The sequence below is a fragment of the Schistocerca nitens genome, chromosome 1 (genome assembly GCF_023898315.1).
Source record: "Schistocerca nitens isolate TAMUIC-IGC-003100 chromosome 1, iqSchNite1.1, whole genome shotgun sequence".
In the NCBI taxonomy this organism is placed as follows: Eukaryota; Metazoa; Arthropoda; class Insecta; order Orthoptera; family Acrididae; genus Schistocerca; species Schistocerca nitens.
In genome coordinates this window covers 151839800-151853898 of record NC_064614.1, presented here as the reverse complement: position 1 = coordinate 151853898, position 14099 = coordinate 151839800, and the positions used below count along the sequence as shown (strand labels likewise).

At 44.9% G+C, this 14099-nt stretch overlaps 1 protein-coding gene across 1 annotated transcript in view; it reads right to left on the bottom strand.

Annotated features, from left to right (window-relative positions):
* The window catches only part of LOC126243748 (caspase-1-like), a 140984-nt gene that overhangs the window by 48889 nt on the left and 77996 nt on the right, over positions 1–14099 (bottom strand). The window contains exon 4 of the mRNA XM_049948185.1: positions 12245–12423. Coding sequence (XP_049804142.1) covers positions 12245–12423 — 179 coding nt within the window. The remainder of the gene's footprint in view (positions 1–12244; positions 12424–14099) is intronic.

Below are 14099 nucleotides of genomic sequence, written 5' to 3'. Positions count from 1 at the left end.
TGTTCCATTAGAATACCACTCAAATCGTTTATGTGATTAAGAATTTGTTGGTTTATCAAGAGTGTTGAGATATTTGCATTTATCAGTTATGGATAGAATTTACATGCAATTTGCTATTTTTTCGTCATTTTACTCTCTTAAGTGTTTACTTTTTGTTTTTCATGAAGTCTCGGATTTTCGGTTTAAGATTTCACCCTATTCGAGCCATGTCTTTACATTTCAATTTGTAAACTCCAGATCTTTGACAAAGAAAATGTATCACTAGTATTCTGAATCACGATTAGCTTGAATTACACTAAAATAAGAATGTGATAGAAATCACACTTACACTACTGGCCATTAAAATTGCTGCACCAAGAAGATGACGTGCTACATACGCGAAATTTAACCGACAGGAAGAAGATGCTGTGATATGCAAATGATTAGCTTTTCAGAGCATTCACACAAGGCTGGCGCCGGTGACGACACCTACAACGTGCTGACATCAGGAAAGTTTCCAACCGATTTCTCATACACAAACAGCAGTTGACCAGCGTTGACTGGTGAAACGTTGTTGTGATGCCTCGTGTAAGGAGGAGAAATGCGTACCATCACGTTTCCGACTTCGATAAAGGTCGGACTGTAGCCTATCGCGATTGCGGTTTATCCTATCGCACCAGTGCCGACCAACGACTGTTAGCAGAATATGGAATCGGTGGGTTCAGAAGGGAAATACGGAACGCCGTGCTGGATCCCAAAGGCCTCGTATCACTAGCAGTCGAGATGACAGGCATCGTATCCGCATGGCTGTAACGGATCGCGCAGCCACGTCTCGATCCCTGAGTCAATAGATAGGGACGTTTGCAAGACAACAACCATTTGCACGAACAGTGCGACGACGTTTGCAGCAACATGGACTATCAGCTCGGAGACCCTGGCTGCGGTTACCCTTGACGCTGCTACAGTCCGGAACCACGCGACCGCTACGGTCGCAGGTTCGAATCCTGCCTCGGGCATGGATGTGTGTGATGTCCTTCGGTTAGTTAGGTTTAAGTAGTTCTAAGTTCTAGGGGACTGATGACCTCAGAAGTTAAGTCCCATAGTGCTCAGAGCCATTTTGAACCCTTGACGCTGCATCACGGACAGGAGCGCGTGCGATGGTGTACTCAACGACGAACCTGGGTACACGAATGGCAAAACGTCATTTTTTCGGATGAATCCAGGTTCTCTTTACAGCATCATGATGGTCGCATCCGTGTTTGGCGACATCGCGGTGAACGCACATTGGAATCGTGTATTCGTCATCGCCATATTGGCGTATCACCCGGCGTGATGGTATGTGGTGCCATTGGTTACACGTCTAGGTCACGTCTTGTTCGCATCGACGGCACTTTGAACAGTGGACGTTACATTTCAGATGTGTTACGACCCGTAGCTCTACCCTTCATTCGATCGCTGCGAAACCCTACATTTCAGTAGGATAATGTACGACCGCATGTTGCAGGTCCTGTACGGGCCTTTCTGGCTACAGAAAATGTTCGACTGCTGCTCTGACCACCACATTCTCCAGATCTATCACCAACTGAAAACGTCTGTTCAATGGTGACCGAGCAACTGGCTCGTCACAACACGCCAGTCACTACTGTTGATGAAGTGTGGTATCGTGTTGAAGCTGCATGGTCAGCTGTACCTGTACACGCCATCTAAGCCCTGTTTGACTCAATGCCCAGGCGTATCAAGGCCGTTATTACAGCCAGAGGTGGTTGTTCTGGATACTGATTTCTCAGGATCTACGAACCCAAATTGCGTGAAAATGTAATCACATGTCAGTTCTAGTATGATATATTTGTCTAGTGAATATCCGTTTATCATCTGCATTTCTTCTTGGTGTAGCAATTTTAATGGCCATCAGCAACGGCGGCCACAGACTTCTGGTATGAGAAGTCACCCTCTTTCTTCCAACAGCCGTGTCACAGAGGGCGGATGAGCGGATAGAGGTGCAGGGCTCTCTCTTTGCTTGGCGTGGGAAACTGCCTCTAAAAGGCGGAAGAATCAGCAACGATCAAGGGCATGAGGATGCATAAGGCGATGAAAACAGCTGCGTTAAAGACACATAACGTGTATCCACATGACATGTCGCCTGTAACTGAAAAAAAAAATGTGTCATGGTGTTCTCTCCATTGTCAAAAGATTCCGGATTAGTCCCACATTCGGATCTCTAGGAGGGGTCTGCCAAGGGGGAGTTGACCATGAAAAGAAGACTGAATAACCAAGGAAAGGGTAATGTTCCACTAGCCGGCGCGTGGAATGTCCGAAGTTTGAACGTGGTAGGGAAGCTAGAATATCTGAAAAGGGAAATTCTAAGGCTCTTTTTATTTATAGTGGGAGTCAATGAAGTGAAATGGAAGAAGTACAAGGATTTCTGTTCCGATGACTATACAGCAATATCAGTATTGTATAACGGGAGCAGGAGTGTGTCATGAATAGGAAGGTAGGGCAGAGAGTGAGTTTGCATAGTTCATGATAGAGTTATTCTTATCAGAATCGACAGCAAACCATTACCGAAAACGATAGAGATGCATGCCGACGTAGTAAACTGAAGATGAAGGAATGGAAAATTTTTTTGAGGGTACTAAACGGGTAATTCAGTGCATATAGGGAGATGAAAATCTAATAGTTATGGGTGGCTGAAATGCGGTTGTAGGAGACGGAATACCCGAAAGGGTTACGGGAGAATACCGGTTTTTTAGTATGAATGAGAAGGAGAAAGGATAATTCATTTCTGCGATAAATTTTAGATGCTAATGGCGAATAATCTGTTCACGAATCGCAAGAGAAGGAGGTATACTTCGAAAAGACCGGGAGGTACAGGAAGATTTCAGTCAGAATATGTCATGGTCAGGCAGAGATTTCGAAATCAGATATTGGATTGTAAGGCTTACCCAGGAGCAGATACAGACTCAGATCACAAGTTAGTTACGATGAAGAGTAGGATGAAATTTAATGGACTTGTCAGGAACAATCAGTGCGCAAAGAAGTGGGATATGGATGTATTATGGAATGAACCAATACGCTTGACGTTCTTTGAGGCTGTGGATACTGCGATTTGGAATTGTTCAGTAGGCAGTTTAGTTGAAGAAGAATGGACATCTCTAGAAAGGGTAATCACAGAAGGTGGAGAGAAAAACTTAGGTAAGAGGAGGGTAATTATGAAGAAACAATGGGTTATAGAAGAAATACTTCAGTTGATCAACGAAAGAGGTAAGTACAAAATGTTCAGGGAAATTTAGGAATACAGAAATACAAGTCACTTAGCAATGAATTAAATAGGAAGTGAAGGGAAGCTAGGTCGAAATAGTTGCATGAAAAATGTGATAAATCGAAAAAGGAAATGATTGTCGCAAAGACTGGTGCAGCATATAGAAAAGTCAAAACAACCTATGCTGAAACTAAAAGCAAGGATGGTAACATCAAGAGTGCAATGCAGAGGAGAGAGCGATTAGGTGGAAAGAGTACAGTGAGGGCCTGTAGGCGAGGGAGGACTTATCTGATGACGTCATACAAGATGAAACAGGAGTCGATAGAGAAGAGATGGGGGATCCAGTATTAGACTCAGAACTTAGATGAACATCGGAAGACTTAAAATAGAAAGGGAAAAGGGGAAGATAACATTCCATAGGAATTTTTAAAACATTGGGGAAGTGGCAACAAAACAATTAATTCATCTTGATGTGTAGAATGTATGAGACTGACGATATACCATCAGCCTTTCGGGAAAACATCGTCCACACAATTCCGAGATTGCAAGAGCCAGGAATTATCGTACAATCAGCTTAACAGCACATGCATCCAAGGTGCTGACAAGAAAAATATACATGAGAACGGAAAAGAAAATTGATAATCTGATAGATTACGATCAGTTTGGCTTTAGGAAAGATAAAGGCACCATGGAGGCAGTTCTGACGTTGCGGTTGATAATGTAAACAAGACTGAAGAAAAATCAAGACGCGTCATAGGATTTGTTGACCTGGAGGAAAGCGCTCGAGAATGTAACACGGTGCAAGATGTTCGATATCCTGAAAAAAAATAGGAGTAACTGATAGAGAAAGACACGTAATATACATTATGTACAAGAACCAAGAGAGAACAACAAGAGTGGATGACCAAAAACGAAGTGCTCAGATTAATTAGAGTGTGAAACAGGGATGTAGTCATTCGCCCCTAGTATTCAAGCTAGACATCGAAGATGCAATGACGGAAATAAACGAAAGGTTTAAAGGTGGGATTAAAATTCAATGTGGAAGTGAATAAATGTTAAGATTTGCGGATGACAATGCTGCTCTCAGTGAAAGTGAAGAAGAATTACAGGACCTCTTGAATGGAATGAACAGTCTTACGAGAAGAGAATGTGGATTCAGAGTAAATCGAAGAAGGGCGAAAATAATGAGAAGCAGCAGAAATGAAAACAGCGAGAAACTTAACATCATATTTGGTGATTACGAAGTAGATGAAGTTAAGAAATTCTGCTACCTAGGCAACAAAATAACCCATGACGGATGGCAAAAAACCAGACTGTAACTGACAAAAAGGGCATTCCTGGCCGAGAGAAGTTCCCTAGTATCAAACATTGGCCTTAATTCGAGAAAGAAATTTCTGAAAATGTACGTCTGAAGCACAGCATTGTATGGTAGTGAAAAACGAGAAAAGAAGAGAATCGAAGCATTTGGGTTTGGTGCTACCGAAGAATGTTGAAAATTAGGTTGATTAACAAGGTAAGGTATTAGTGCGTTCTCTAGAGCACCAGCGAGGAAGGGAATGTGTGTAAGACACTGACGAGAAGAAGGGATGGAATGATATCCGTTAAGACGCGAGGGAGTGTCTTCCGTGGTACTAGAGGGAGCTGTAGATGGTAAAAACTGTAGAGGAAGACAGAGATTGGGATATATCCAGTAAATAACTGAGGGCGTAGTTCGCAAGTGCTACTCCGAGACTAAGAGGTTTGCACAGGAGAGGAATTCTTGGCAGAGCCGCATCACGCATCAAAAGACTGGTGGGAAAAAAAAAAAAAAACCAGAGAGAGACAATTTCCCATAGCATATAACCTATAACCTGCGTTGTAAATTATACCTTCGCAGAATGTCTGACGACGATCATATGCTCCATATGGGTCTGCTAAATTAAAAATACAAATACAAAGCAGCCTGTCTTGTTATAAAGATAAAAATTATTAAGTATATGAACGCTGAAAGACACTATGAAACGTCCCCTTAGAAAAATTGTACATGACTGTGCTTAAACTGACACACAATAATTTTAGCGCAACGCAATCTGACTTTCAATAATCCCTACAAAAGAATGGCCCTGACTAACTATAACCTATACCTTTCATGAATCACTTACCTCACAAAAATCTTCGTTACTCGAACTACTGCAATACAGCACGCGCCAATACTGCTAGCTAAATAAAGGATTCTAACTACTGAAGGCACTAACTACTGATAGGCATACTTAGCAAAAGAAAGATTTTGATAGAGAACAAACAATGTATTTACCTTAATAGTGTTCAAAAGTCATAATATATACAGCAGTTCATGACATCCATTCTTACAAATGTACTGTTTCTGATGGACACACGTCCAGATCATCCGCTCTCAAAGATCCGCCATCTCACTTCCCCACATCCACCACTGCTGGCGGCTCACCTCCAACTGCGCAACGCTACGCGCTGTTAACAGCCAACTGCCCAACACTACAATAGCCAACAACAATGCAAACCAGCCACAGACTGCACACAGCACAGCCAGTGATTTTCATACAGAGCGCTACGTGGCGTTACCAATATAAAAACCTAAGCAGCCCACTTACAACACCTTCAATAGAAACATTAAGAAGAGTATCTTCATAAACATAAACTATTTCCAAGATTACCACCCCCGCCGCCTCTGGTTTCGTTCATTTCATGTAAAAATGATCTAGGAGAAATTTGGGCATAATAGGACCCACTAATCTGTAAAATTAAAACCATCAACTTGGCAAAATATTACATCTACAAGTCAGATTCATTCAATTCCCAATGTAGGTAGTTCGTTTACTCGAAGTTCCTAAATGAAATTCGTCTGATGTCACAGATCGTACTGTTTGAATAACGAGACAGCACAATAAGCCCAGGATACGTAGAGAAGGGCAGTGCGAGCCAAGCCGCTCTCCCTACCGATCCACCTCGGTCCTCCCCAGTGATTTTTGAAAGCGCTTGTGTTCCGTAACACCAACTAGAACAGAATGAGATTTGTGATGTTTAAATGTTTGTGTTTCGTAAATAACTAGAACTAGCACCAAATAGTAGAAAATGGAACTTGTGAAATTTGGATTCTCCATGTTAGCGTATGTTGAAGCGTATTTCTCTGTATGATGCACCACTAATGCGGCGTACAGTATATAGTTTTCACGCATGGTACCAGTCTCCTGAAACTGTTGTCTTTACATTTGTCGATCCTAATTTTGTATCCTGATTACAAAATAAAAATTGTCAATGAACTGAATCATGAGATGGAAACATCAGACGAAAATATTAAAAGGGTTCAAGTAGGAATCGACCAAATCCTAGAAATCATCAATTATGGCCTTGAACATTTTTTTTCTTATAAAACAAGATTAATCGTTACCAGATTCGTCTTGAGCGACGAGTTTCTTGTGACAGGTCTTTCGCAGTGGCATGAAAATGAAGATTCCACCAATGCTCTACACATAATGAATAATAATGAAATTGTAAATGACTTGGCAGCAAGATGCGTAAAGCTCATTGAGGAGTATAAGAAATTATTTACCAAAAATGATAAACAAAAGCAGTAAGTGCTTCAAGTTGTATCCAAGCATCCCATAAGTTCCCAGGGCATAGGGCATAACAAAGAGACTCATTAAAGAATAAAGATGTATAAAAGGAAACCCGTATCTTTTGTAAATACCCCGGACTTAGAGTATTGTGTTTAACTGGGGACCTAGAAACGACGGAGAGGCTTCGTCCCGCCGTAGCCCTCAGTGGTTCACAACCCCACAGCAGGCCAGAGCAGTCCACTCACCCCACCGCCGCCCCACACCGATCCCAGGGTTATTGTGCGGTTCGGCCCCCAGTGGACGTCTCCGGGAACCTCTCACACCAGACGAATGTAACACCAAATGTTTGCGTGGTAGAGTAATTATGGTGAACGCTTACGTGGAGACAGTGTTTGCGCAGGAATCGCCGACATAGTGTAACTGAGGCGGAATAAGGGGAACCAGCCCTCATTCGCCGAGGCAGATGGAAAACGACCTTAAAAACCATCCGCAGGCTGGCCGGTACACCGGACCTCGACACTAATCCGCTGGGCGGATTCGTGCCGGGGACCGGCACGCCTTCCCGTCCGGAAAGCAGTGCGTTAGAGCGCACCGCTAACCGGGCGGGCTAACTTAAGTATTGCGTTGGACGGAATTTACTATGAAAACGAATGAAAAGTGACCAGCCGAAATGTCTTGACGCTTTTCAACTTCACCGACAGGTAAAACAGCGGTATTGCGGAAGACATGTGGAATTCTGTTGCTCGGTCCTGACCCCACATCAGGACATTAGGTTCTTTCTTCATTAAATCCTCTTCACCGATGAAACTACCTTTAAAAATCATGGAAAGCTGAATGTAACAAATATCCATTATTGGTCTGCTAGACATACGCACTGGGTGAGGCACGTTGAACATCAAAGGCACTGGAGTTTGGTGTGGAATTAATTAAGTCTACGTGATTGATCCTTACTTCATTGATGAAAGCACATTTCTAAATACTGTAATATCTCCGAAACTACTAAACGCATTTCGTAGAATGAAACGCTGGTGAATTCGTCACTTCTATAACTATGATAATATTAGCAGAAAATTTGAAAAATCGAATTGATGGCGATAGCTCTGTAACTAATATACACTCCTGGAAATGGAAAAAAGAACACATTGACACCGGTGTGTCAGACCCACCATACTTGCTCCAGACACTGCGAGAGGGCTGTACAAGCTATGATCACACGCACGGCACAGCGGACACACCAGGAACCGCGGTGTTGGCCGTCGAATGGCTCTAGCTGCGCAGCATTTGTGCACCGCCGCCGTCAGTGTCAGCAAGTTTGCCGTGGCATACGGAGCTCCATCGCAGTCTTTAACACTGGTAGCATGCCGCGACAGCGTGGACGTGAACCGTATGTGCAGTTGACGGACTTTGAGCGAGGGCGTATAGTGGGCATGCGGGAGGCCGGGTGGACGTACCGCCGAATTGCTCAACACGTGGGGCGTGAGGTCTCCACAGTACATCGATGTTGTCGCCAGTGGTCGGCGGAAGGTGCACGTGCCCGTCGACCTGGGACCGGACCGCAACGACGCACGGATGCACGCCAAGACCGTAGGATCCTACGCAGTGCCGTAGGGGACCGCACCGCCACTTCCCAGCAAATTAGGGACACTGTTGCTCCTGGGGTATCGGCGAGGACCATTCGCAACCGTCTCCATGAAGCTGGGCTACGGTCCCGCACACCGTTAGGCCGTCTTCCGCTCACGCCCCAACATCGTGCAGCCCGCCTCCAGCGGTGTCGCGACAGGCGTGAATGGAGGGACGAATGGAGACGTGTCGTCTTCAGCGATGAGAGTCGCTTCTGCCTTGGTGCCAATGATGGTCGTATGCGTGTTTGGCGCCGTGCAGGTGAGCACCACAATCAGGACTGCATACGACCGAGGCACACAGGGCCAACACCCGGCATCATGGTGTGGGGAGCGATCTCCTACACTGGCCGTACACCACTGGTGATCGTCGAGGGGACACTGAATAGTGCACGGTACATCCAAACCGTCATCGAACCCATCGTTCTACCATTCCTAGACCGGCAAGGGAACTTGCTGTTCCAACAGGACAATGCACGTCCGCATGTATCCCGTGCCACCCAACGTGCTCTAGAAGGTGTAAGTCAACTACCCTGGCCAGCAAGATCTCCGGATCTGTCCCCCATTGAGCATGTTTGGGACTGGATGAAGCGTCGTCTCACGCGGTCTGCACGTCCAGCACGAACGCTGGTCCAACTGAGGCGCCAGGTGGAAATGGCATGGCAAGCCGTTCCACAGGACTACATCCAGCATCTCTACGATCGTCTCCATGGGAGAATAGCAGCCTGCATTGCTGCGAAAGGTGGATATACACTGTACTAGTGCCGACATTGTGCATGCTCTGTTGCCTGTGTCTATGTGCCTGTGGTTCTGTCAGTGTGATCATGTGATGTATCTGACCCCAGGAATGTGTCAATAAAGTTTCCCCTTCCTGGGACAATGAATTCACGGTGTTCTTATTTCAATTTCCAGGAGTGTAGCTAAGAAAACAGACTGTACGTCATTTACTGAGAACTTTTTTTTTTTTACATTTCTTAGGTGGAAGCAGCATTGTGATCTCTTAAACGGTCCAGGAAAACTCTTGAGATGAATATATCAGCTGAATCAATTTGGATACAAAAAATGTGGTCGCCTTTATACGTACCTACTATGTTCGACTGTGCAGTAAATCAATTATTAGCTAATTCAGGCGTGTGGTGCCCTTCATGCCAGTTTGACATTTGGTACGTGCCGCCTTCATTGTTTTCCATTTTTAATGACCAACAGTGTACAACAAGAAAACCTACGCCAGTAATATCCACGGACATCAGTCGGAATCTACATCTACATTTATACTCCGCAAGCCACCAAACGGTGTGTGGCGGAGGGCACTTTACGTGCCACTGTAATTACCTCCCTTTCCTGTTCCAGTCGCGTATGGTTCGCGGGAAGAACGACTGCCGGAAAGCCTCCGTGCGCATTCGAATCTCTCTAATTTTATATTCGTGATCTCCTCGGGAGGTATAAGTAGGGAGAAGCAATATATTCGATACCTCATCCAGAAACGCACCCTCTCGAAACCTGGAGAGCAAGCTACACCGCAATGCAGAGCGCCTCTCTTGCAGAGTCTGCCACTTGAGTTTGCTAAACATCTCCGTAACGCTATCACACTTACCAAACTACTCTGTGACGAAACGCACCGCTCTTCTTTGGATCTTCTCTATCTCCTCTGTCAACCCGACCTGGTACGGATCCCACACTGATGAGCAATACTCAAGTATAGGCCGAACGAGTGTTTTGTAAGCCACCTACTTTGTTGATGGACTACATTTTCTAAGGACACTCCCAATGAATCTCAACCTGGCACCCGCCTTACCAACAATTAATTTTATATGATCATTCCACTTCAAATCGTTCCGTGCGCATACTCCCAGATATTTTACAGAAGTAACTGCTACCTGTGTTTGTTCTGCTATCATATAATCATACAATAAAGGATCCTTCTTTCTATGTATTCGCAATACATTACATTTGTCTATGTTAAGGGTCGGTTGCCACTCCCTGCACCAAGTGCCTATCCGCTTCAGATCTTCCTGCATTTCGCTGCAATTTTCTAATGCTGCAACTTCTCTGTATACTACAGCATCATCCGCGAAAAACCGCATGGAACTTTCGACACTATCTACTAGGTCATTTATATATATTGTGAAGAGGAACGGTCCCATAACATTTACCTGTGGCACGCCAGAGGTTACTTTAGCGTCTGTAGACGTCTCTCCATTGAGAACAACATGCTGTGTTCTAGAATGAGATTCTCACTCTGCAGTGGAGTGTGCGCTGATATGAAACTTCCTGGCAGATTAAAACTGTGTGCCCGACCGAGACTCGAACTCGGGACCATTGCCTTTCGCGGGCAAGTGCTCTACCAAATGAGCTACCGAAGCACGACTCACGCCCGGTACTCACAGCTTTACTTCTGCCAGTACCTCGTCTCCTACCTTCCAAACTTTACAGAAGCTCTCCTGCGAACCTTGCAGAACTAGCACTCCTGAAAGAAAGGATATTGCGGAGACATGGCTTAGCTACAGCCTGGGGGATGTTTCCAGAATGAGATTTTCACTCTGCAGCGGAGTGTGCGCTGATACGAAACTTCCTGGCAGATTAAAACTGTGTGCCCGACCGAGAATCGAACTCGGGACCTTTGCCTTTCGCGGGCAAGTGCTCTACCAACTGAGCTACCGAAGCACGACTCACGCCCGGTACTCACAGCTTTACTTCTGCCAGTACCTCGTCTCCTACCTTCCAAACTTTACAGAAGCTCTCCTGCGAACCTTGCAGAACTAGCACTCCTGAAAGAAAGGGTATTGCGGAGACATGGCTTAGCCACAGCCTGGGGGATGTTTCCAGAATGAGATTTTCACTCTGCAGCGGAGTGTGCGCTGATATGAAACTTCCTGGCAGATTAAAACTGTGTGCCCGACCGAGACTCGAACTCGGGACCTTTGCCTTTCGCGGCCAGGCTGTGGCTAAGCCATGTCTCCGCAATATCCTTTCTTTCAGGAGTGCTAGTTCTGCAAGGTTCGCAGGAGAGCTTCTGTAAAGTTTGGAAGGTAGGAGACGAGGTACTGGCAGAAGTAAAGCTGTGAGTACCGGGCGTGAGTCATACTTCGGTAGCTCAGTTGGTAGAGCACTTGCCCGCGAAAGGCAAAGGTCCCGAGTTCGAGTCTCGGTCGGGCACACAGTTTTAATCTGCCAGGAAGTTTCATGCTGTGTTCTGTTTGCCAGAAAACTCTTCAATCCAGCCACACAGCTGGTCTGATATTCTGTAGGCTCTTACTTTATCAGGCGACAGTGCGGAACTGTATCGAACACCTTCCGTAAGTCAAGGAAAATGGCATCTACCTGGGAGTCTGTATCTAATATTTTCTGGGTCTCATGAACAAATGAAGCGAGTTGGGTCTCACACGACCGCTGTTTCTGGAATCCATGCTGATTCCTACAGAGTAGATTCTAGGTTTCCAGAAATGACATGATACGCGAGCAAAAATATGTTGTAAAACTCTACAACAGATCGATGTCGGAGATATAGACCTATAGTTTTGCGCATCTGCTCGACGACCCTTGTTGAAAACTGGAACTACGTGTGCTCTTTTCCAACCATTTGGAACCTTCCGTTGCTCTAGAGACTTGCGGTACACGGCTGTTAGAAGGGGGGCAAGTTCTTTTTCGTACTCCCTCCTGCAGTGCTAACCAACCGTCCAGTGAGACACTAAACACAACACATCTTAAAGCGTGAAACAGGCTGTAATGGTGCTGAGTAATTTCAAACTCCTAAAGCAAAAGGTCTCCCAGAACAGAAATAGACAGAATGCCCTAGACTTGTTCGGGCGACGTACCTGTATGAAGAAGAGCTTGGGTTTCCCGTCGAGGCTCGGACAGCGCCTGGGAGCGAACGGCTGCCACAGCTCGCTGACGTGGTACTCGCGGTCTCTGGCGCTCAGCTGCCCGTCCCTCCCGCAATGGGAGAGCACCGCCACTGCAACGCAGTCGCGACTGTCGTGGTTCTGCTCCGCCACTGCAACCACAAAACATTTTCGCTTGGATTGCTCGCAACCGCTCACTGAACGTATATCTTTACTTATTAATCTTTTCGGTGGGCTCAGAGATTTTCCAACACAAAGAAATATTTAAGAAAAGGAAACCATGTGACAAAAGTAAATTTAAATTTACTTCGCAAACAAAACAGAAAAATTTCTGAACATTTCATATACAGAGTGGTCCATTGATAGTAACCGGGGCAAACATGTCCCGAAATAAGCATCAAACGAAAAAACTACAAAGAAAGAAACTTTTCTAGCTTGCAGGGGAAAACCGGATGACGCTATGGTTGGCCCGCTAGATGGCGCTGACATACGTCAAACGGATATCAACTGCGTTTTTTTAAAAATAGGAACCCCCATTTTTATTACATATTCGTGTTGTACGTTAAGAAATATGAATGTTTTAGTTGGATCACTTTTTTCGCTTTGTGATAGATGGCGCTGTAATAGTCACAAAGATATGGCTCACAATTTTAGACGAACAGTTGGTAACAGGTAGGCTTTTTAAATTAAAATACATGACGTAAGTACTTTTGAACGTTTTATTTCGGTTGTTCCAATGTGATACATGTACCTTTGTGAACTTATCATTTCTGAGAACGCATGCTGTTAGAGCGTAATTACCCGTAAATACCACATTAATGCAATAAATGCTCAAAATCATGTCCGTCAGCCTCAATGCATTTGGCAATACGTGTAACGATATTCCTTTCAACAGCGAGTAGTTCGCCTTCCGAAATGTTCGCACATGCATTGACAATGCGCTGACGCATGTTGTCAGGCGTTGTCGGTGGATCACAATAGCAAATATCCTTTCAACTTTCCCCACAGAAAGAAATCCGGGGACGTCCGATCCTGTGATCGTGCGGGCCATGGTATGGTGCTTCGATAAGTTCACAAAGGTACATGTATCACATTGGAACAACCGAAATAAAATGTTCAAAAGTACCTACGTTCTGTATTTTAATTTAAGAAACCTACCTGTCACCAACTGTTCGTCTAAAATTGTGAGCCATACCTTTGTGACTATTACAGCGCCATCTATCACAAAGCGAAAAAAGTGGTCCAACTGAAACATCCATATTTCTTTACGTACTACACGAATATGTAATAAAAATGGGGTTTCCTATTTAAAAAAACGCAGTTGATATCCGTTTGACCTATGACAGCGCCATCTAGCGGGCCAACCATAGCGCCATCTGGTTCCCCCTTCAAGCTAGACAAGTTTCGTTCTTTGTAGTTTTATCGTTTGACGCTTATTTCGTGAGATATTTGGCCCGGTCACGATCAGTGGACCACCCTGTATATTGTGAAGAGTAACGGTCCTATAACTTTCCCTTATGGTACGCCCAAAGCTAATATTACGTCCAAGACATCTCTCTTAAGAACATCATATTGTGTTCTGTTTGATAGCAACTCTTCAGTCCGTCAAAAACCGGGGCTGATATTCCACGCTCTCTTATTTTGTTCTTTTAAGCGAGTGTGTGGATCTGTAACGCAGTCTTTTGTAAATAAAAATACACGGCATCAACCTGGACCAGTGCATCCGCTACTTTCTGGATCCCTGAACGAACAGTGCGAGTGGAATGACGTCTTCTCGGGTTATCAGCTGAGTCATGGCGTCGTTCTCCGGCAACGTTTCAGGGAGTTT